This window comes from Mus caroli, unplaced genomic scaffold, assembly GCF_978045245.1.
Source record: "Mus caroli unplaced genomic scaffold, Mus_caroli_1 scaffold_15, whole genome shotgun sequence".
NCBI classification, from domain to species: Eukaryota; Metazoa; Chordata; class Mammalia; order Rodentia; family Muridae; genus Mus; species Mus caroli.
The window spans coordinates 88,223,944-88,248,070 of NW_028227270.1; the positions used below are offsets into that span (position 1 = coordinate 88,223,944).

The 24,127-nt window shown below is 42.7% G+C and overlaps 1 protein-coding gene across 1 annotated transcript; it reads right to left on the reverse strand.

Moving 5' to 3' along the window:
- Positions 1-1,786: 1,786 nt before the first annotated feature.
- On the reverse strand, positions 1,787-22,473 carry Wrnip1 (WRN helicase interacting protein 1). Its single transcript, XM_021180051.3, has 7 exons — positions 21,366-22,473; positions 18,849-19,040; positions 17,381-17,622; positions 7,952-8,181; positions 4,012-4,167; positions 3,279-3,358; positions 1,787-2,512 (listed from the first exon to the last, which is right to left on the reverse strand). Exons 1-7 carry the CDS (start codon positions 22,170-22,172, stop codon positions 2,237-2,239), a joined length of 1,983 nt encoding a protein of 660 aa, XP_021035710.1. The 5' UTR covers positions 22,173-22,473; the 3' UTR covers positions 1,787-2,236.
- Positions 22,474-24,127: the final 1,654 nt, after the last annotated feature.

Genomic DNA, 24,127 nt, shown 5'->3' on the forward strand with positions numbered 1-24,127 from the left:
CCTGATGTGTGTGGGGTAGGTGGGGGGATGGGAGGGTGAGCAATACAAGAGACGAAACAAAAAGGAAAAAAATAGAAAAGATTTAAAAATTAATATCCTTAGGAAGTTAAGCAGTCATCAAACAATACAATCAATACAGGCTTCTGAAAAAGAGGAATAGAACAGAAGGAAAGAATGGGGGAGGAAGGGAGAAGGACCAGACAGGGAAGAAAAGCAGGTCCTGGGAAATTTAAGACAGGATGGCAGCAACGAAGGAACAAAAAACTAAAGGTAAAGACATTTCCCAGAAACTACACTAAGAAGGAAAAATAAACAGGGCTGGGGCTGGAGCAGAGGGGATGGTGGTAGTCCATCCCTTCTTTGAAGACCCCACTGGTCCTCCAGCTAAATCTAACCACGCCTCTCCATCTTCTCCATCTCATTTCTGATACAGTTTTCTACAGGGCACAACACTAACTGCACTCAGTAAATGCAAAACTGTCTCTTTTGTTCACTGGTGTTTCCAATATCAACAAGATTGCTTAGTGTGAAACAGGCAATATTTAATGGGTTAAAAAAAGAAGAGAGAGATGTTCTAGAGCTGCACGTCAGGGAGCTCCATCTAGGAAGGCCCTACCAAACGCACATTAAAACGACTGAAGACTTCCTATATACCAGAAACAGAGGGCTCTAAAGCTTGTAGTACTTACAAACCAGCCACCTGATCACAATGTCCTCAGACTTCTAAATAGCAAGCTGGGAAAGTAGAAGACAATGAACAAATAATTCCTTACCTACAATGGATTCCCAGCCAAACTATCAGACAAGCCTAAAGGTAGCCCACAGGCATCAGGTTCAGTCCTGAAGGGTCTAGGGTGGCTCTTCTCAGCATCCTTCCATGACAACACTACTGAAGGAAGCATGCTGCCTGAGCAAGGATGAAAAGCCTCTATAGTATGCTGCCTTTCTGGGCTGATGAAACTAGACATCCCAGCAGCAGAACAAGTATTCTCATCAGGAAGGCGGAGGCTGTTTCCCAGGAAAACTGTTGACATCAACTCTAAGAGAGATAACATTAAAGGAGTAAGAAGTGACCCATTAACTCTTGCGGAAATGTGCACAGCCTGGCCATTGAAATGCATTTGAGAAGAATTAGCATCCGGTCCAAAGGCAGCAAACCAAGAGATAGTGACGTAACTTCCAGAAACAAAAAAAGTAAAGCAAGAAACTGGATTTAGAAACACGGCTACAGTCAGGCGTGGTGGCACATGCCTTTAATCCCAGCACTTGGGAGGCAGATGCAGGCGGATTTCTGAGTGGGAGGCCAGTCTGGTCTACAGAGTGAGTTCCAGGACAGCCAGGGCTATACAGAGAAACAAACAAACAAACAAAAAAAAAAACCAAAAAACAAAAAAACAGGGCTACAGGTAAATAAGGCCTACTGGGCTTGGGGCAGAATGTGCTAGGAATGTTAGAGTTTCTCACAGGCCACATAAACTGTACGGGTGTAGTCCTTTAAAAAATAAAATGAGCTGAGTGTAGTGGCATACTCCTGTATGATCCCAACACCAAAGAGGTGAATAGAAAGGGCCACAAGTTCAAGTGCAGTCTGGGCTACAAAGTGAGGTCCTCCAGTGGGGGTGGGGGGGGGGGAATGGGGACGACTCATTTTCAGAAAAAGCCCCTACCTTTCCAATCTTCTCACCGATGGTGTTTGCTCATTCTCTGTCTCTCATTCCTGGGAAGTAATGGTGGCAGACACTGGTGCCACCATCCCCAAAAGGAGGACCACTGAAGAACTGAAGAGTACTTTGAAATAGTTTTATTGGCTCATAAGACCTTTGCATATAAAAAAAATACCCAAATCACTATGCAGTATTAAATCACAATTACATTTTCTTGTACCAATTGTAACTACCCAGAATATACATTTTTTAAAAGAAAAAAAGCCTACAGAACAGAATTTTGAAATGACATTATGACTTAAATACTATGACAAAATAGATAATTCCTTATAACATTACTTAATTGCACAAAGCTGCCAGGTATTTTCATAAGCATAATCATTGCACAGGGTGCAAATGAACACAATTTCAATGGTACACATTTAGCTGAAGTAACCACCTCCATCTATGGAACCCTTAATTTCTGGCACAAAATGTTGGTCTATTTTTAACTTTCCCCAGGCAACCAACTCCAAGATCCAGTGACTTTTGGCCTTCCTCAAGATACAAGCATCCTACTCATGGCCCAAGAGTCAACACCGCCTCTGCTTGAAGAAGTCAACTCCTCTCAGTTCCTCAGGCAGGTAGTCCTGGTCCACAGGCTCACTGTACATGGGGTTGTACTTGTACCCTTTGCCATAGCCCAAATCCTTCATCAGCCTGGTGGGCGCATTCCTCAGGTGCAGGGGTACAGGAGGCAGGGGCCCCTGGTGACTCCGCAGACAGGCTTTTACATTGTTATAGGCACTGTACACCTCAATGGACTTTGGAGCTCTGGCAAAATAGACCACACACTGGGCCAGAAGCACCTAGGACACAGAAGGGCACATGTCACCAGGAAGATGGCACAGTTTCTGTTTGGCAGAGCACTTTATGGTTCCTCCTAGTTAACTCTTAATTGATTCCCATGCTTGCTTGTTTTCTAAGTTAATTTTTATAGTCCACTTTTCACTTAGTCTGGACAATTAGTAACAATGGAGAAAGTCTTACATGGTGAGAGCAGAACTTAATCAGTAGTTCTCATTTAAGGTATGACCTTCTCACTAAATCAAATATTTCTTAAGCCCTGGTTCATAAAGCAGATGACTAGGAAGCTGTCCGGCATGGAGGTGAACCCACTGCTTCCTGTTCCCAGAAAGTTAAAGATGGTGTGAAAGCATGCTTGTTCTGACAATCCTATAATTTCAGTAACTCAGGAGGCTGAGGCAGGAAGTTCTAACTTCAAGGCCTGCCTGGGGGCTAAAGAATGGGTTAAGGACTATTTTGAACAACCCATAAGACTGTTTAAAAAGTTAAAACAGGGCTGTGGATAGTACTGTGATGGAGGACTTAACTAGTACATGTGAGCTCTGCTTTCAAGCCCCAATATTATAAAACCAAAACCAAACCACAACCAGATGAGACAGGGAAGCTCTCATCTCTCTAGGAGGCTAAGATCTACATAACAAAGTTCAAAACTGAGCAGCTTGTTCAGTGGACCTAACACACCTGTGATGACGGCAAGACATATTCAAACCCACAAAAGACAGGGCACAGAATAAAGAAGATTTGCAAAGAACTGAGCTGGTATCTTACCTCACACTCGGGCATGCCTATAAAGTGACAGCCTTGGTAGGCAGCAACTGCTTGTGCTAATGCTGATGGATCTGCCAGGCCTATCATACAACAAGAGACAAAGCGAAGTTGAAGTCACACGATAGATACCCTTGTTCCGACCTGTCAGTGTGCTGTTGTAAACAGCAACCACTACTGCATGCAGACTTAGGGATAAAATACCCAGCACAACTATTTCAATTTATCTCTGATCTCCAATCACATTACATTTATAGTCGTTGTTACTGTTTATTGAGTTACTGTTGGTGTCAAAATGGCCTCTTGTGGAAAAATATATTCCAGTAGGAAAAACAAGAGACTGATAAACATGACAGACACAAAGTTCAAAGCCATGAAGGCATTCATAAGAATGGATGGATGAAAGCACAGTATCTATAGTAAGAAAATGAAAACTTTTCTGTTCTGTCTTGAATGGTGTCCAGAACCTCCCATTTCTACCTTGAGAACTAACGAATAAAAACCTTAACATCTGGCTACAGAGCAAACCTAAACTCTCTCTTACACATCGGTATTTTGAATGATCTTGAGATCATAACAGTGACTCTGTAAATAGTCAGACACATGCACATGGAGCAACAGACCACTGAGCTCAGAATAAGTCTTTCTTTTCCTACCTATTCTGCATGACTCGACACTAGAGTAAGCACACCCCCTCTCAGAACCCCCACCCCCACACAGACTCTCCTCCACTCACCGATGTCCTCGCTGGCAAACCTTACCAGCCTCCTGGCCACATAGAGCGGGTCCTCCCCTCCTTCAAGCATCCGGGCCAGCCAATACAGGGAAGCATTCTGGTCAGAGCCACGCATAGCCTTGTGTAGGGCAGAGATGCAGTTGTAGTGCTCTTCTCCTATACACCAGAACAACAGTCACGTGTCTGCCTTGTATGCCTACACGACTACAAAGCAGCACTAAAACAGGCCCCAGTTGTGCTGGGGAAGGCAGGCATGACAGCTGCCCTCCAGCCACACTCAGTGGAGTAAAACCTGGATAAGCCGCAGAGCTCACTCAGGGCTCCAGGCCTGTTTCACTGCAGTCCTACTCAGAGGAGAAACTCCTGATGGTTATACACACTGCGGATACTTAGACATAGAGGCTGGCAAAGGGAATGGAGAGGACAGGCTCTCTTAAGGGTGATCTCTATCACAGTGGATTGTCAGATAGAAGAGAGGTGGGAGAGAGATTCTCATGTCCTGGTTCCATCTTCTGCCCACACAGAATCTATCTGAGTGAAACAGACTGGCCTGGTCATGGTCATCAGGGTTGAGAGAAAGTGGGAAGGACAGCTGATAGAGCTCATTTGTTCCTCAGTGTCATTGCCAGTTGAGACCTTGGTATGTGAAGACCATGGTCATTACACCATAGACTGTGGGGACATTTGTAAAGCAGGATCTTAGGGTATTGGCAAATGAAATAATGGCTCTTAGCCTCAAAGCACTGTGGCCCCGTCCTCACCATTTGGCCTTAGTTCATCTTTAGTCCTAGATTCACAAGCAAACGGATTAGCAAAATGTACGTTAGAAAAAACACTTAATAATGGAATAATAGCTGAACAGTTATCAAAAATAAGCAGCACTCTTTACACATGTCCATGTCTTTTGACCATTCTCTCATGGAAGTTTAAGAACATGACAGCTGAGAAGGCAAAGTCCTCTGGTCCTAAGTCCTTCCAGAGAAGCACCTGTTCTGAAGACATCATGAGCTACATCAACAATGTGACAGTGTTCTGGTGGGCAGGGCACTCTGGCTCCAGGAACAAATCCCAGCAGCTGCTAAGATGACATTTGCTCTTCAAATAGAGTGACAAGAATCTGGTCTACCAAAGGGTAAGTATCTAAGTTTGCAGGGCCTCCAAACTTCAATTCCTAAGGAAATTCAGGCCAGGTCAAAGGCATGAATCTAATTATTAAATTTTATGAATAAGCAATGTCCCCTGACTGGGGCTTCTCTACTAAAGTGAGCCATGGTCCCTGGCTGGAAGTGTCCTGAGTTTTCTACATGGCGTTAATCCCTGTTTGGCCTCTTTGGTTTGGGCACTCTGAACCCTGATCTCTCAAGAGAACAGAGCATACAGTTGGGGAGGGATAGGCAACCACCTCTAGTCCTTCATACCTGTTAACCCTATACTCTCTAACACAGGTCACTCATCTTTACTGACTTACAGTGAACTGTACCACAGGTTCTAGCCTGAGGCAGTTTGGACTTGAACCTCAAACTCACTAGCAATGCAGACTTTAGCAAGTTCTCCATGCCTTGGGATTCCCACTAGGTAAAATGTGGTTGTTTTAAACACATGGGCCTTGTATAGAGCAAACAGTTTAGAAGAACTAAACCTGTTAATGTTAATGTCTAGCCTACAGAAATAATAATTTACTTTTGCTTTTACTACATGCAGCTTGAGAATTAAAGAGTTCATATTATTAACCTAAAAGCATGAGATCAATGCAGGGGAGACCATTTGTTCTCATCCAGAAATACCTTCACTGAACATCTGAACCACCTTACTGGATCCTAGTAGGGGGCAACTGTGTAGTTCGTGACATTAAACGAGATTAATAATAACAAAGCCTCTAATGGTAGTTTTTTGTTTGTTTTTGTCAAATCGGGGTTATAAAAAAACTCTAAGAGTCTAAGCTAACACATTTATAGGGCAACAGTTCTACAATTCTTGTTTCTGGAGCAGTCTGTAAAAGTTTATTTCTTGAGAATGTGAGTTATATTTATGTGTGTCTGATGATCCCCTGTGGCACAGACATGGTGGTATGGATGGGCAGTGCAAGCACATTAACATAGGAGGTATGACACATGGGTCCTCCCCAAGCCAAGGAACTTCCACTGTCGTCAGCTCCTCCTGGAACAGCAAAGGGCTAGTAAGAAGGTGCCCCACGTATAGAGCTCCCTAGGGCTGAAAATCTCCAAGTGTCTCTTCTCAGTAACATGTCTGGGTAGAGTGACTTAGTGACTCCAGGAGGTAGGCATGGGGTATATGCAGGCAGTGAGGCAGCACATCTTCTCAGGAAGTAGACAAAGGTGATTTTTTTCCCCTTCCCTTCTCCCTCTTGCTCCCGGCCCTGCTCACTCTGGCCCATGGTTTTTTATTTGTTTCTCATTACGGATGGTTGTGAGCCACCATGTGGTCACTGGGATTTGAACTCACGACTTCCAGAAGAGCAGTCAGTGCTCTTAACTGCTGAGCCATCTTACCAGACCCCAATAAAGGTGAATTTTAGAATCAGTTTTAGCACATGCTTTGTGAACTGAGGTGAGTTTTATATAAAGTAGGGATGGTATTAATAAGCTACCTTATAAGGTTGTTTGGGAAATCTAAAGAAAAAAAACTCAAAAGATCACTCATAAATGTCCTATGGATTGTGACTAGTGACCTGATAAATATGAAACAGTCAAAGGAAAGGGTCTTCTGAGCTGCTCACAAGGGGAGGTAAAGACCACTGCACTGGACCTCCGGAAAAAGAAACAGGTGGGTGAGAAGCTGCTCACTTCTGAAAAATGTGCAGTTTGCTTTTATCTCGAGTTAGTATTTGGCTTAAAGCAAAGTAGGGTACTATGCCTAGTATTTTACTTCCCAGGCTTTTCAAGGGCAAGATATTCAAGAGAGAGCATGCAAAAAGGCCACTGGCTGGGGCACACACTCAGCACAACATAGATAGGACAGGGGTGACCAATGTGTCAACACTATTTACATTACAGTATTATCAGCTAGGGATGCTTTGGTCACTCAGGATGTATGGCCAGCCAGTTCACTCATGAAAAGCAGTGACTAGGACCAGGGTCATTCTACAGCCCCACCCTCCAATTCTCTCTCCTATAAGGAGAACTCTCATCATTAAGAAATACCAGAATGGAGGCACAGTCAATGTGAGCCCTGGAAGGTTCAATTATCAGCTCCTTTTTCTGGCAGGACTTTTAAAGGCATGGAAACTCCACTCCATAGTTATGCAATATGATACTATTCAGAGTCACACAAATGTTCTAGAATAGAGTTCAGCTTAATCTACAATAAGCCATCTTCATCTCTACCTTTAATGAGAAGTTACAAATATGCTGTGCTTATGATATTTAATATTACCAGATCACAGATTTAATAAGAGCTGGAATATCTGCCATCTATAAACATGTTTCTGTGCAAACACCTAGCACATACTGCAAAATTAAAATTTTCAAAGCTACTATAAAACCAAACTATCAAAATCCTTGTAAACTCATCTTTAATATTAAAAATGGAGGATTTTTAACTCTCAAACAAACCAATCTTTTCTGCCTCACTGACTTTGTTAGTGATCACAAGAATCACTGTCAACTGAATTCATGGCTTTCAAACTGCCATGTTCTCCTAGGTGCTATCAGACAACAAGGGGAAATCTACATCTAACCACCTTACAAGATGAAGGAGAAGCGTCCTATTTCAAACTCCCAAGCTCTTCTTGATTTTTATCAAGACAGCTTGTTTTATGCCTGTCTTCAGTCCTGTGTAGGAGGCTTACTTCCATTATAATATGCAGATCAAACTGAGCATCTGGAGCATGCTTTGGACCTGGCTGAAGGTCAGAGGGTGGAAAGAGCTGTGGGCACATTTGTCCCTGCACCTCTACTTTTCCCATCGTTCAATTCCTCACCTGCACGGTCATATAAAATGTGGGACCGCTGTAGGCCTTCTTTCACGTCATTCTCAGTGATCAGAACTCGACTAGGAGAATAGGTTTGACTGCTCTTCTTACAGAACATCTTCCTAGAGCTTAACCTGGCCAGCACTGCCAGCTGCAGTCCATTCAAGCCCGTCCGGGCATCACCATCACTGAGGTAAGCCAGAGTGTCCACTGCTTTATCTTCTATGAAGACAGAGGGCCTGCAATAGAAACCCGTGTTCATTACCAACACATTCAAGGCTCAACTTCTCATTTGCAGCACATCTTAATTTAATTTTAACTTCAGTAAAACATTCTGGTTCAAAGGTTCTAATATTTATTCTGAATTCATATTGTTAACATAAATAATTAAGCGTTATTTAGACTAAGAATTGACCAAGTTTCCTAATTCCTAAGGGAATGTCACTACACTTTACCAGACATGATCTATAGGGTATCTCACTCTATCTCACAAGCTGAGGCTGTCACAGTCTATCTATGAACCACACAGGACCTCATTGTACAAGTTAATCTATACAGACTTGTACAAAGCAAGACAGCAAATGTTATGAAAAGTCACTGTTGACAAGTGGGCTGTCTGCTTCTAGCCTATAAATCATGAAAACTACTAGACATGCTAGCATGTCACCATAGTGTATAGAAAGCCTATGTATGTCAAGGGTAATCCACATCTGATGACACAGGAATATTCGGATCACCTTCTACATGGGGTAAAGACAGCATCACATGTCTTTAATCAGAAAGCCCAAATCCCTCATCTTGCAAACAAACAAGGATCTCAATTACTCTGGCACAGCAGACCAAGGAACAACAGGTCTTTGGAATTTGGGCCATGGCGTTCTTGGATGGCAGTATGCCACTTTCTGTGGGTATTAATCATATAAAATCTTCCCAGTGTAATAAAGAGCATCTGGTACTTCGCACTATCCTAGAAACTGATTAGAGGGCTCTCTCAGAACTTGAGTAAGTCACCTAACGTTTTAGGACTGATTTTCACAATAACATCTATTCATTTACATATTTTTCTGGGTTTTGGTTTGTTTGTTTGGTTGGTTGGTTTTGAGGCATAGTCTCTCTTAGAAGACCAATGAATACACCCTTAACTTAGCAATCTTCCTACCTGATTCCCAGCAGTGGACTTAGGGATTTCTGTTATACTATCTAGACACAATCACTTCTAAGTTTAGACCTTCATAAAGAAGGTCAAACTATGATTACCTTTAAAGCCTGATTTAATAAAATTTTTCTCCCCAACCTAGTCAACCATCTAACACATGTTATTTAGGACATTTTTGATTGAGTGACTAGTTGTATTTTTTGTAGGAAAAATATATTTTTTTTAAATTTATAGCTCATTCACGTCATTTCCAGTCTTCAGTTAAAACTATTTATGGTAACAATGAGTCCTGGTCACAGATGTCCAATCCAGCTACCTGGGAAACAGTGAACTAGGCTGGGCTAGAAAGCATCTTGAAGGGGAGAGGATCCAGCTGTCTGCTGGAGTTGGCATAGTGTTTGTTACTACCTACCCACCCACAAAAGTAATGGCTAATGTTTCAAAAGCAGCCTCAGAAGAGGGAGATGGGAGAACTAGAAACAACAGTAACACACCAAATTTTATTTGGAAAAAAAAAAAAAGCCATGATGAAACTTAATCCTTTGTATGGTAATAATTCTTAAACATGACATTTTTTCTTTACTTAAGTTGTCCTAGATTTCTAATTATTCATTCTGTGTCTTAGGGTTCTTATTGCTTTGATTAAACACTATGAACAAAAGCAGAAGGAAAGGGTTTATTTCATCTTACAGTTATAAGTAACAGTCCATCACTGCAGGAAGTCAGGGCAGCAACGCAAGGCAGGAACTGAAACAGCAGCCATGGAGGAAGGCTGCTTACTGGCTTGTTCTCCATGGTTTCCTCAGTCTGCTTTCTTATACAACTGAGCACCAACTGCCCAGGTGTACCATCGCCTCCCATGGACTGGGCCCTCCTACATCTATCATTAACTAAGAAAATACAGACTTGCCTAGAGGCAATGTGGATGCAGGCATTATTTCCATTGAAGTTCTCTCTTTCCAAATGACTCCAGTGTGTAGGTTGACAAAAATGCAAGGACACTACAGTTCTCATCATGTAACTTTCTAACACTGCTTTCTTCACAGACTCCTGAGGACCACCTGAGCCTCACAGCTCTGGTGAATGGCCTTTTTCCTTTCTAATGGCAGCTCCAACCAGCAGACACTTCACCAGAAGATTCACCAGACATCTAGACTAGACCATTAGCATTCTGTAGAGCCTAGGAAACAATTATCAACTAGAGATGGGATTTTCTTGAAGATGAATTAAAAGAAAATCAAAAGACACATACTGAACAAAATGTGCAGAGAAAGGACCAGAACCAAAGGGTCACCTGAGCGAGAAGGGCATGCCAGGGAGGAAGGCGATGGAAGAAACAAAACTGCCTGAACACCTCCAGTTTGCCTTGGAACTAATGAAAGCAACATCTTTTGTCTCTGAGGAAAGCCTCCTCTCAATACGAAAACTGTGAGCCCTAAACCATGAAGTGTGCTGTTAACCACCGTTCTCATCTTAGAGACCCCAGTAAACACTCAGTGCAGTATTTGAGAATGTCATTTTGAAATTGTTTTTATTATCCTACAAAGATAGCACAAAGGCAGAGGTGGGAGGTCTATCCTTCTGTGGTAGTTCCAATGCCTGGTAGATAACAGGCATTCAAAATTTGTTTAATGAGTGGGCTAGTTTGGCTTTCTTACCATCTCATGGCAAGACACTCTTTTCTTAAAAAAATAAAGCATTAGAAAACAAAATTCCTATTTCTATCAACCAGAAATAACACCTACATTGTCATTTGTTAATTTTCCTTTATGATTCAACCAACCATGAACAGTGTAGCTAATTTTTAAAACACCACTGGGATCATACTGTATAGTTTTATGCTCTTCAAATAAATAGCTGCTCAGACCTCATTTCTAAAGCAAATACATGTTATATTGAACCTACAAAAAAAAAAAAAAATCAAAAGATAGAAGCACACAATGCTGGTCTTTAAAATTAGCACTGTAGTATATGTCCCTTCCATAAGTGTGTGCTTCAAAGATTTATAAATAGCACACTGTGACTAGAACCTCAAGAGTGGACATGGGGTTTATTCTCTTGAGAAAATTAGCCACTCCCTTAAACATTAAACTCTTAACCACTGTGTGTAGTGTGTGTGTAGTGTGTGTGTGCGTGTGTGTGTACTGATACATGAGGAGGTATGAGGTTGATGCCCAGTATCTTCCTCAATTGCTGTCTATATTGCACCCAGAGTTTGGCTATGGAGCTAATCCAGCTAGCTGTCATTACAAGTTCTAATGCAGTTTGCAGTCACAGAGCCACCACTCCTTCTTTCCTTTATATGATTCATACTTGCAACTTTACCCCTGTCAGAGTATTTTAAAAACAGAATAAATCTGTCAGCAACTCTGTCCAAATAGTAAGAGGGGCTGTGCTGATGGCACTCAATGGGCATAAGCAAAGCATGGATGATAATCCCCACTTAAGAACACCAGGCAGGAATTTCCAAGGTTCTACCCACCACTCCGTTATGTCCCGAACTCCTGCTTTTAAAGGCTGTGACGAGTAATTACATGAAGTGCATTAAAATACTCTGGGAGCAGTGAAGATAGCTCAGCAGGTAAAGGTGGACAGTGTGCAAGCCTGGAGACCTGATATCAATTCTGAGAACCTACATAAAGAAAGAACCAACTTCACAAAACTGTTGTCTGATCTCCCATATGCTGCATGATACAAATGTACTCATTCATTCACACACACACACACACACACACACACACACACACACTCACACACTAATAAAAAATTAGGGTTAGAAAGAAGACTCAGTGAGTAAGAGCATGTAATACTCTTGTAGAAGACCCAAGTTCAGTTCCTAGAACCAACGTGGTGCAGCTCACAACCATCTTTGACTCCTGGTTCTAAGGACTCCAACAACTGGTTCTAACTGACCTCTTCCAGCACTCACATACCCACACACTGCACAAGCACACAAAGTGACACACTGATACTATTAATAATAAAAAAAAAAACTTTAAAAATACTGAAATTTAAAACTAAAATGTCTTGTAATTGAATGAAGGAGGAAATAATTCATACTATGATAAAATAGGAGCCAGTGAGATGGCTCAGTGAGCACATGTGCTTGCTGCTAAGCCAATCTGAGCTCAATCCTTAGAACCCACATAGAAGGGGAGAACTGATTCTCAGAAGTCTGTCCTTCCTACCCACATGCATATGTATATGCACATGCACAAGAGTGGGGAGTGCTTCAATTTGGAAAGAAACTTCAAAAGTTAAAGAAAATTAATTGAGAGTAAAATCTACTTTGGAACTAGACTGACCAAAATAAATAAAATAACAAATAGCAAACTACACTGTGATGAGGTCATAAACGGGAACTGGCAGGATGCCTTAGTGGGTAAATGCACTTGCTGCTAAGCCTGAATTCGATTCCCAGAACTCACATGGTAAAAGGAGTGAACCAATTAATACGTAAGCTGTCCTCTGACCTCCACATGTGTTACATGGCGTACATGCACCAAAATCCACATGCAAAATAAATGAAAAACAAAATAAATAAGTAATATGACCAGGTGTGGTAGCCCCTGAATTTAAACCCAGGAGGAAGAGGCAGGTAGTCTTGAGTTCCAGGCCAGCCTGGCCTACAAAGCAAGTACCAGGACAGCCAGGGTAACACAGTGAGATCTTTCTTTAAAAAAACAAAAAACAAAAATAGCAACAACAAATGACAACAACAAAGATATAAAAGCTTCTGTAATAAGGAAAAATTGGCCAAAGCAAATGCATTTGAAAATGTATTTTTGGTTAACAAGATACAGAGGTAAAAGACTTAGGACCTAGCTTCTCCAACTGGAGAAAAAGCTTTAACCTAAGCAGAACACAGGAAACTCCGTGGTCTCTTCAAGAGGCCTGAACTCTTTCACACATTAGTTTTGGGGTTTTACTCAACACATGATACTGAAAAGTAAAATTATTTGTAATTTCATGGGAGAACCAAAGAAGCCAGCCTAGCTCACTGAATAAAACAAAGCAAGAGCTGAAATGAAGTCTTTGTAAAGATGCACTTAAGTGACACATGTCACTTACGCTGTCTACCTGGACTCAAGACACCTGGTTTGAACTATAAACCCCAGAATGACCTTAAACTTTACATCATCTTTCCTCTACTTCTGAGTGCTGGAATATAGGCATATATGACCATGCCCAGTTTTTTCAGTGCTGGGAATCAAACCCAGGACTTCAGGCATGCTAGAAAAGCATTCTACCAACTGAGCTACATCCCCAGTCCCAGGACAATAAAGACTTGTAATATTTTTCTATTGTCATTCATCAGTATTTAAGTTCTAATCAGTGTGTATCCTTTGTATTGTCTTAAACAAACAACTACATTCATCTCATTATTAAGCAAATAAGTTTCATCTTTAGTGAAAAAAATTACATGTATACTAAATAACTATTTTGAAATAATTTTAGCCAGGCAGGGGTAGTGAATACCTTTAATCCCAGGACTTGGGAGGCAGGGGCAGGTGGATCTTGAAATTCAAGGCCAGCCTGGTCTACAGAGTGAGTTCCAGGACAGCCAGGACTGCACAGAGAAACTCTTGTCTCGAAAAACAAAAACATCATCATCATCACTTTATGAATCATCACCCATCAAAGTCTGACTTCTATACCTCTCTTATATACTTGGAGTCAGACAAGTTCTTGAAGAAAAGGCTCTCTTGTATACCAAGTTTAAGGAGCTCTCTTGTACAGACGCCCAGAGCGGAATACTACGAGCTCTTTGCTCGTCTGGCTCTTATCACACTTCATGCTCTCTACAAGCACAGAAATGTACTTTTCAACATGCACAAAACCCAGCAGCCAATACCTAGCATATGTAGGACTTTTAATGCCTCAGGAATGCAGAGATTAAAGGCCTAAGGAATTTTCTTTTCAAAAGCACACAGGCTGGGTTGGCGATAGGTGGAGCTTAGTGGCTGAGCAACTGAAAAGACCTGGATATGAACCCCAGCACCAAAACAAGCAAGAAACTGAATACTTCTGTGCTGCTGCAATGGAGATACTGTGTGTGTGTGTGTGTGTGTGTGTGTGTGTGTGTGTGTGTGTGTGTGAACTCGGATTTGCAAATGCAATCAAGTGGCATAAAGCATTACCTGGAGTACTCTTAGATGCCATACCTGCCACCTCATACACGGCCTTCAACAGTCTAGAATTCTCTGTGCATGTTCTAGTTTCTACCTAAAGCATCAAAATATATCACGTCAAATGGATGCACAGTATTCCCAGAGAGGAGTCAATGACTGGGAGCTGAGTCTTTTCTTCTACCTAGATCAGTGTAACCAACCTGATTAATATGTGTAAGAATGAACACACAGTTGACACTAGTAAATAGTGATTTGAAAGTAATACTTTATCCACAAAAACTGAAAGTCAAAAATTATTCTTGGCAATTGAGGTGGCAGCTACTTCTTTCAGGAAGTCACCTAGAAAGTGTTTGTTTTTCTGTGATCTATGACATCTCCTAACTTCTTGTCAGGAATGCTAGCCATTCAGTCATCAATTGTGCTAAGGTTAATACTTTACTGTGAAAAAGGGATACTTTACCAAAGAAAAAAGGTTCTCATACCTGAAGGACAGTCCTGAAGAATTAAACCAAGGTTTTCACATTGGAAGCTACGATTTATTCAGGCTCTAACCAATCACCAAGCACGTAAGATAAGACTGATCGGTGATGGGTATAGAAACAAGGACAACTTCCCATTTTCTTAGCATACCCAGGAAGGAGGAGGACAGAAGAAGCAAGCAAGAATGAAAAGAAGCCATAACTAGGACCAGCTCTAAACAACTGACAACAGTAAGCCATGTTGGATATGGGAGGTTTGCACTGACGGCAACGCCATTTTAGCAGGTCTGTATCTATATGAAGTCTTACTTCTTCTACTGAATCTCCTCAGACTTTATGTGCCTGCAGATCATCTGGGAATCTCTTAAAGCACAGAAACCTTCTGCATGAAGGTGAGGTCCACAGTTCTACTGACCTCAGTGCAATCATGACAGAGCAGTAATGAGAAGCCTCGAAGCACATGGATAACTCAGACCCTGGAAATGGCAGGAAATAAAAATGACCCTAAATATGCAGGACATAAACTTATAGACACATTACAAGTAACATATAGGATAAAAAGTTTCCTAAAGCTTAGGCAATTTTCTTCTTTTTTCTTCTTTGCTCTCTCTCTCTCTCTCTCTCTCTCTCTCTCTCTCTCTCTCTCTCATTGTATTTTTTTTTTCCGAGACAGGGTTTCTCTGTGTAGCCCTGGCTATCCTGGAACTCACTTTGTAGACCAGGCTGACCTCGAACTCAGAAATCTGCCTGCCTCTGCCTCCCAAGTGCTGGGATTAAAGGTGTGCGCCACCACTGCCTGGCTTGCTTTTCTCTTTTCAATTTGCCTTTACCACAGGCTGACATGAGTCTATACCTGACCCATGGATTCTCTACAGCCTAAAATTCTATCAGTCTTTGACAGAAACAAAAAAAAAAAAGCTTTGTAAAGTGTGTTTTACTAAACATGTGCAGATCTTTTCTCCTTGCCCCTATTCCCTAAACAACAGAGAGTAACAGCTATCTGTATAGCATTTGTATCATATCAGGCATTGTACTTTAGGGGGGGGGGGGGTGGAAGCACAGTTCAGTAATAAAACATTTGTCATGAACAAGGTATTGAATTGACAGCAAAAAAATAAAAAAGTTAAAAACTAAAAAACAGGGCTGGTGAGATGGCTCAGTGGGTAAGAGCACCCGACTGCTCTTCCAGAGGTCCAGAGTTCAAATCCCAGCAACCACATGGTGGCTCACAACCATCCTTAACGAGATCTGGCTCCCTCTTCTGGAGTGTCTAAGGACAGCTACAGTGTACTTAAATATAATAAATAAATAAATCTTTAAAAAAAAAAAAAAAACTAAAAAACAGTCTAATCAGAATTTGAGGTATATGGGAGAATGTATAGATTTAATGCAAGCACTGCATCTTTTTACAGAGAGTACATTAGTACCTACACATTTACTTGGGAGGGGTCCTTGAACTAACCCTCTAAAGAGACAGAGAAAAGACTATAGTAGATACAATGACCTGAGACCCAGCCCACAAGGGCCCCTGATAAGACAACAATGGTCAGATAACAGCAGGTCCCAAACTTTTTTCTGGCCAACTTCTAATAGCCATTCCATAACTGTACTCTACAATGAAGCAACTTCATTCTGCCCAAAGATCCAAATATTTTAAGGCTTTTTTTTTTTTTAATGAGACATGGTGGTAGTGTTCTTCCCAAATATATGACAGAAGCAAATGGGAGAATGCAGAAACACAGGGAGAAACTGTTGAAACCTAAAACTGAGGGTACAACTATGCCTTGTACTTTAATCCTCACTGAAAAGTGGCCCCAGAACTTGGCCTTGGAGCAAGCACAAGCAGCTGTCTGGTCTACAGCATGTGGAGGTGGGCAAAGGTTTCTCCTCAGACCACATGATGTTCTACTGTATTATTTCAGTCAGCACATGAACAAATGACTTCAGAACAACATTTCTAACAATAAAGAAAAACCTTTGACCCATGAAATCAAATGGATTAATCACAAGAAAGGCTACGGGTGGTCACGATGCAGAGTTAGTCAACAAAAGGAATGAGACAGTCTCTTCAGCCTGTCACTTTCAGACCATGTCACTTTCAGTATCACTTCTTTACTTTTATGGAAATGAGCTTTGGAATATACAAAATGTTTTAAGTAATTGTATGGGTAGAATTACATTAGCTTTTCCTCAATACTTTGAAAATTACACTGTGGGGCAAAAAGAAATCTGAATCTAACACAAATCTTCAAACATTTGTAAATTAATTCTACAAGTATATATATCTATTTCTTCTATTTAATGAGTGGCTTAAAGCCTTTAAATAAGGCTTCCTATTGTCTTTCTAAGCCTTTAAAATAAGTGAGAGAGGAAAAAGCATGAAGCATAAAAGCAAATGCCCAGGTCACCACAATAACAAAGCAATGTTAACGCTCAGAGATGCAGACACACCTCTCAGTAGACACAAGATGCACCTTAAGGAAAGGGAGCCTTAGACAGGTCCTGCAGGCAGAAGCAAACACTCTCCTCCTCCTTTAGTTTCCTTACAGGCAGACCAATGGCTCCTCTTGGCCTCACCCTTCCCCTGCCTAAGGCCCAGCCCTCTCTGGCCCTCTGCCAAGAGATTCCCAGGGAGGTGTGGGCACCCAGGGGCTGCACACAATCTACTCACTCAGAGCTGCAGTTGCTGCTGTGGCTCAGAGGGTCAGTAGGACGGCTGGAGTCTAGGACATGGATTCCCAGTGAGTTGATTGCTCTCATTAAAATCGTCACCATTGCCTCTACTGGAAGCTTCTCAAGAACGATTACCCGACAGCGGCTCAGAAGGGCGGCGTTGACTTGGAACGAAGGGTTCTCAGTGGTTGCACCAATCAGCGTGATTGTCCCACACTCCACGTGAGGAAGGAAAGTGTCCTAACCATGGGAGGAAAAGAAAAGAAAGTGATTCCACTCAAGAGCCACGTGCAGAAGCCTCCGTAAGTTGCCTATCTATTCCTTTATTGTCTAATTTTACCTTTTCAGGATAGTCATCAGTTTAGACACATCCATTTCAAGAGTCTCTGTCTTAGTTAGTATATGTAAGGTGCATATCTGGGTGGCACTGTCTAACTCTGGTCTCTTGCTGGAAGAATACGGTACTTCTCAAGAACAATTCTAACAGTTTCAAGGTAAACTACTTCTTTGCTAGACAAGTACCTTCTACCCACTGATGAACTAGTACACAGTGGGAACATATGCAACATCAGCTTTTTACAGAAGGTCATTGTTAATATTTCTAAAATGTCTTTCTCCTACATACTTCAATCATCACATAACTGTTCTTAACGAATGGTGAAGGTGCAGCCAGCAGGCATTGTCTAAAGGGAAAATGCCAACTCTCTGGTCTCATATTTAAGCCAAAATCAGGCAGAACAGTAAAGTGTTGGTATACTCAGAGATTCAAATCTGGAGAAAAAAGGTTTATTAGTTTGGGGAAATATTTCTACCTATACGTAAAAAGCTATAAGAATGTAAATCAAAGAAAAAAGTATGCCTGAAAATATTTTTTCTATTTAGGTAACTCAAAACAGAAGTTTTACTTATAAAAACCAACTATCATTTTCTTTCTAAAGGGTTGAAAATAAACAGAGCATTATCTTACAATTTTTACCTTGGCACAGAAAACAGAAAATAATTTTGAACATAAAAATAGTGGGGAGAGATAAAACCATGAACTTTGGAGGGCAGGGCAGAACTAGAATCCAGGGTTTTTATAAGCTAGGTAAGTACTTTATACCCTAGCCTTAAATAATGATCTTTATATTGAGTTCAACTAGTCACAATATCTTTTTAGATTAAAAGGCTCTAAAAGTTGGAAAATGGATCAAAAGAACCTTTTCTTCTACAGACAGCTCAGAGATATGGCAATTATTTCATTTATCAGAGGGAGAAAGCATTCTCTTGTCATCTAAAAATACTTTAAAGAAAGAAAAAAGAGAGAGTAAGGGGGGGGTTGAGGATGGATGGCAAGCCTATGTGTCTTGAGGAGAGTTAACATTTGTTGCATTTGTATATTGCTTTATACTTTACAAAGTGATCTTACATTCTATGTATCTTATCTTACATATATAATATCTAAAAGTAGTAAAAAGTTAATATACCTGCTGAGATTTATTGAAGCGATGAATCTCATCAATAAAAAGGATGGTTTTCCTTTTGAAAAAGCTCTTTTCATTCTGAGCCTGCTTTATGACATCTCGCACATCATTTGTCTTGGCATTTGTTGCAGATAATGTCACAAACCTTATGCTGTGCTTCTTGCTGTTGTTGGCTATGATGTGAGCCAAGGTGGTCTAGAAAAAGATAAGCAAAGTTTAAAAACCTAGTCAGACTGGGCAGTATGCATAGGTACCAAAAAGTATAAGTACCGTAAGTATCATATCTACTTAGCCAAGTACACTGAACCTGGAAGAGTGCTGAAGCATAGACAGACGATACGTAAGCATTACAATGAAAATCAGAAGATAGTTAAACCTTAGGCCAATTCTGACCATCCTCCACCCTTAACTCCTTTTGATTCTTTATTGGTGGACTCTTTAAGCTCTTATGAATCCCCATAAAGAATAGAAGTCTTGATTTAGCAAAGCCAGGGTGACAGCTGTGACCTCTCACCAAAGAGAAAATTCTTTCTCCTTTGGCCAAGAGTATAATGCTAAAGGCCCCAGGATAAGAGCTGATCCCAGAACCAAGCTCAAATGGGAAGCCAGCAGATTAGCTGAGAAAAGCAAAATGAACAGCTTCGGAGGGAAAAAAGCAGCTAGCATATGAGACAGCTACATGCCACTTCTGCACATCCACTCTACAAGGAAATTAAAAGAAGCAATTTGATCTTATTAGTACTTAGAAAACAAAAACTCAAGAAAACCTTTTTAAAAAATAATAATAATTTGTTTTATGCATAAGAGTGTTTTGCCAGCATGAATGTCTACACTATGTGTGTGTCTCTTGCCCTGGACGGTCAGAAGAGAGGATGTCAGCTCTCCTGGAAGGTGGCACTGGATCCCCTGGAACTGCAGTTACAGGTGCTTATGAGCCACCATGTGGGTGCTAGGAATTGAACCTGGGTCCTCTGGCAGAGTAGTCTGTGCTCTTAACTACTGAGCTACCTTTCAGGCTCTCAAGAAAACTCTTAATTCAATATCTGGCACCTAAGAGCTGCTCAATAAATATGTATTTGACACTACTACTACTGTTAGCAATTCAATATTAAAAATGGGAAGAAAAAAATAAGAGAGAGAGAAAGAGAAGGCTGCTTGCGGAATGACCAACTATCCCTGAATAGAAAGGTAGTAGTTTATTTTCTGGAAATTGTACAGTTGAGTGTTACTAGACACTGGCGGCCTGGTAATAAATCCCAGCTTACTTGTGCCTTTTGGAATTAGGCTCCCCCATCATATAGGCTTGTAACTATCACCACATGCCTCACTGAGAAGCCTTGGCCCAGTAAATCTCTTGTACTCAATTCTCCATGACTCACCAGTCATTTCCCTGCAGACCTTTTCAAAGCTTACAAGCATCAATAGCTGACTATTTCCATGTCGTAACATAGATGTCAGAATTACTACCAATGCTACTGACCGAACCCCTAAATGGAGTAACTACCACTAAATCTGGGAGGAGGGGGCAAGATGCTAACAATCAGCACACTAAGCAATCAGCATGTTATTTTGAGAGCCGGAAGTGTAGCTCAATGGTGGAGTAGAGTGCAAGGGCCTGGGCTTATAGAAATAAAAAAATGTTAACTGGGTACATGTGATTTATGCTTGGCCAGAGAGAACATGAGTACAAGCAGACACAAAAGGAATGATGTATTCCAGCAAATAAAGAGGTGTGGCTGAGAGGAGCTGCAAAGGAAAACAGGATAAGCATCAGGAATGTGTCTGTGAATGAAGCAGTCTGAACCGTCAATTGAGAAGAGCTCTTTATAATCCTGGGCCCTTTCTTGACTGTCCATCGGACGGTCCGGGTATCCTATGAGCAGGACTGTCACTTCACCACATTTTCTCAAATATTCTTCCAGTGACCTGTTCTCTAAACCCACGGTATTCTAACCAATCTCCTCTGGCTGTGGTTAAGACAGAACATTGATGCTTTTCTCAAGCAGCACTTGGTATGAGAAAGTTATGGAAAGGCCTGTTGAAAACGAATCACAGAGACTTCTATTAGTTCCAAAAACCGGTTAGAATAAACCAATTAGTGGGAGAGGGGGTCAAGTATAATAGAAAAAATTTAATTACTTTTCCACAACAAATAGAGCATACAAAATGTTTCTTCCCCAATGTTTGCAGCATGCCCCCTGCTTGGAATTGGGTCACTAAAAATTATGGATATGACCACAAAGATAGCTCGAATCTCAGTCCACATCTCTGCATAAACCAAGAAATTTGGGCATTTTCTTCTGAAAAACGCCCAACAAGGGGTCTGGGGAATCTGGGGGAACGGCTGGCTTGCTTGCTTGCTTGCTTGCTTGCTTGCTTGCTTATTACAAACTCGGCTCACGCATCAGGACCGCGCCCCCAGACCTCCCTCTCCAGAGGTGGGGTCCAGAATTCTAAGGACCGCACCTGGCTCGGAATACCTCCGCGACCCTTGGCAAAAACAGCAAGAGCAGCACTCACCTTACCGCAACCTGGCGGGCCCCACAAGATGAGCGAAGGGATCTCATTGGCCTCCAGTAGCGAGCGGAGCAGAGTCTCCTGCCCTACCGCCCTACTCTGCCCGATGTAGTCCTGCAGCGTGTCCGGACGCATCTTGTCAGCCAGCGGCTTGCCCTCCAGCATCTGTCGGATCTCCTCCGCCGCCAGCGCCCGGGGATGCGCGCGGCCCGCGCTGACTCCGAACGAGGCATCGGCGGCGTCCGCATCCCAGTGCCCGGGATCGTCCTCACCGTCTACGTCCGCGTCGCCATCACCGTCCACCCCCGCCTCCTCCTCCTCCTGCGCCTCCGCCTCATCCCAGCTGCGCGGGGATGCACTGCCTGCGGCGGCTGCAGCCGCTGGTCTCTTCCCCATACCCTTTCTGGAGGGGCTGCTGGAGCGGGCCACCGGGAAGTCCGGGATAAGGCGCGCACCGCTGGGCGTGGGCGGTGCGTCGTAGCTCTCACGGCTCTCGGTCTCGCCGCCGTCATCGCCCTCCTCGCCCTCGCCTTCGCTGCTTTCGGCCGCCGTCGGGGTGGCGGGCTGCTTCAGCGCCGAGCTCTCCGACAGTCGACGCCTCTTGGCGCCGGGTGGCGAGGGCCCCTTGGCCCGCTCCCCAGCGCGGTGAGAGCCGGCCGCTGGCTCCGCGTGCCCCGCAGGGTGCAGCAGTAGGCAGCGGTCCAGGTGCGAATTGATGTGCGCGGCGGGCATCATCTGCTGGCACACTGGGCACTGCACCTGGTGCAGCTGCGACAGGAAGGGGTCGTCTTCCGGCCCGCTCACCTCCATGGTGGCAGCTGCCCTCCCTGGCGCCCGTGCGGCTGCACCTGCCCCTGAGAACGCCGATGCCCGCCGCTAGGCCCGGTGCCGCGCGACCCTCGCGCGGGTAGGGAGCAGGACACGCACGGGCCGAGGGAGGGCGCCGCTCATGCCTCACGTCCTGAGCTCCCGCGTCAACTCGCCCTCGGCCCGCAGCTGGCAACGCCTCGCGAGTCGTGTCGGGAAGTGTAGTCCACAGCGGGCAGAAGACTCCGCAACCCGATGCCCCCAATCGCCGCCGGCAATTTCTCGCATTGAACTTTGGGAAATGTAGTTCCCCGTCACAACAGGGCCTCTCGTCTTCTCCCGTCCCTGGGAAGAGCCTTTCTGTGGCGCTGCTTGGACAGGCGTGGTGCGCGTGCGCATGCCTGCTCGGTACCGGAAACAACCGCCTTCGAGTAAAACCCAAGCGGAGGGAACTTGGGAACCTGGCTTTCCAGGATTTTGGCCTTCTGGGTGCGGAACTAGAGATGCTGTCATCAGGGAGAATATTTGTAATAAAACTAAAACGAAGTGGAAATACCCCAGAAGTGCCTAGGAAGCTGGAGAAAGGGCTTCGACATAAAAACACAAGAGCTACACAGGTAGACAAAGTTCAATTTAGAAGGCTGCTCAAAGAAATGCAATAAAAGGGATTCCCTCCCCTGTGCCCCTTAATTTTACTTTAGGACCTGTCGCCCAAAGTACTTGCTTAATAGTTATCTCTAGCTGATATAATAGTCGTAAACTGAAAAACATCATTGTATCCCCATAACAAAATGATGGCAGGCAGCCCTTAAAGGTATTTCCAGCAGACAGGAGCAGGAAATGAGTATCATAGGCATTTATACATTATTCTCTGGGTGTAGTGCTGTGTACCTTTAATACTAGTACTCAGGAGGCACTGACAGGTGGATCTCAGAGTTTGAGGCCAGTGTGGTCTACATATTGAGTTCCAAGTTAACCAGGGCTACATAATACAAAATTGTATTTTTACTTTTGAAAAACAAATTTTAAAAGTTAGTGTGGTAGTCTACATCTATGTATTACTGCTTATGATTTTATTATGCTTTTCTATAAGTTACTCCTTTGAAGGATGCAAAAGGGGCTGGAGAGGTGGCTCAGTAGTTAAGAGCACTTGCTGCTATTGTAGGTTCCTCTTTCAGTTTGCAGCACCAATTCAGAGGATCTGACTCCTTATTCTGGCCTCTGGGGGCGGGGGGGCACTACACCTAGGTAATGCACAGTCATACATGCAGGCAAAACATAAATATAAAAGTAATACATCTTTTAAAATATTTAAATACATATAGGTCGATTGAGAGGAGTGTGACTTGTTAAGCTGCTAAGGCTGGAATTCTCAACCTGTACCTGGGGGCTACCAAAAACATCAAAATTTTATTATAATTGATTATTGCTAATAATCAGAAATTAAATGTGTTAAGGGAAACAAAGACTTATGAGTCTTGTCAAAATTTGAGTGTTTATTTACTTTACCACCCAACAGTATACAGTGAGTTACGGTAGAAACTTTTTATTTACTGTTTTCCCACTGAAGGTTTAGTTATCTTATGCTATGAAGTAAACTGGCAATAGCTAATGTGACAAGAGTTACAAATTCTGTTACATACCTAAGTGTAGACCTCATCTGTTCCCGTTCTGGTTCCCAAATAGCTGACACAAAGACATATTAAGTTTAATAACAAGCTGCAAGCCTAAGCTGGACCAGTCTGGGCTATTCTAACCCTCTAAGGCTGATAATACCCAGACAAATGCCCAGTTAACATGCCAATCTGGTCTTCCCCTGGCTAACTCTGGTCCATGTGTGTCCTTATGTCTGCTCTTTCATCTCAACCTCATGGCAAACATTGGTCTTCTTGTCCCTCTCTTCCTTCTCTCTCTATCTGGCAGAGATCAATAGTCCAGCCTTCCTATCTCCTCTGCCC

Coding starts and splice junctions, on each gene's coding strand:
- Wrnip1 (XM_021180051.3), bottom strand. CDS start 22,172: ATGGAGGTGAGCGGGCCGGAAGACGACCCCTTCCTGTCGCAGCTGCAC. Junction 17,623..18,848: donor GCTTCAATAAATCTCAGCAG/GTATATTAACTT, acceptor TCCCATGGTTAG/GACACTTTCCTTCCTCACGT. Junction 3,359..4,011: donor GTTTGCCAGCGAGGACATCG/GTGAGTGGAGGA, acceptor GTTGTATGATAG/GCCTGGCAGATCCATCAGCA.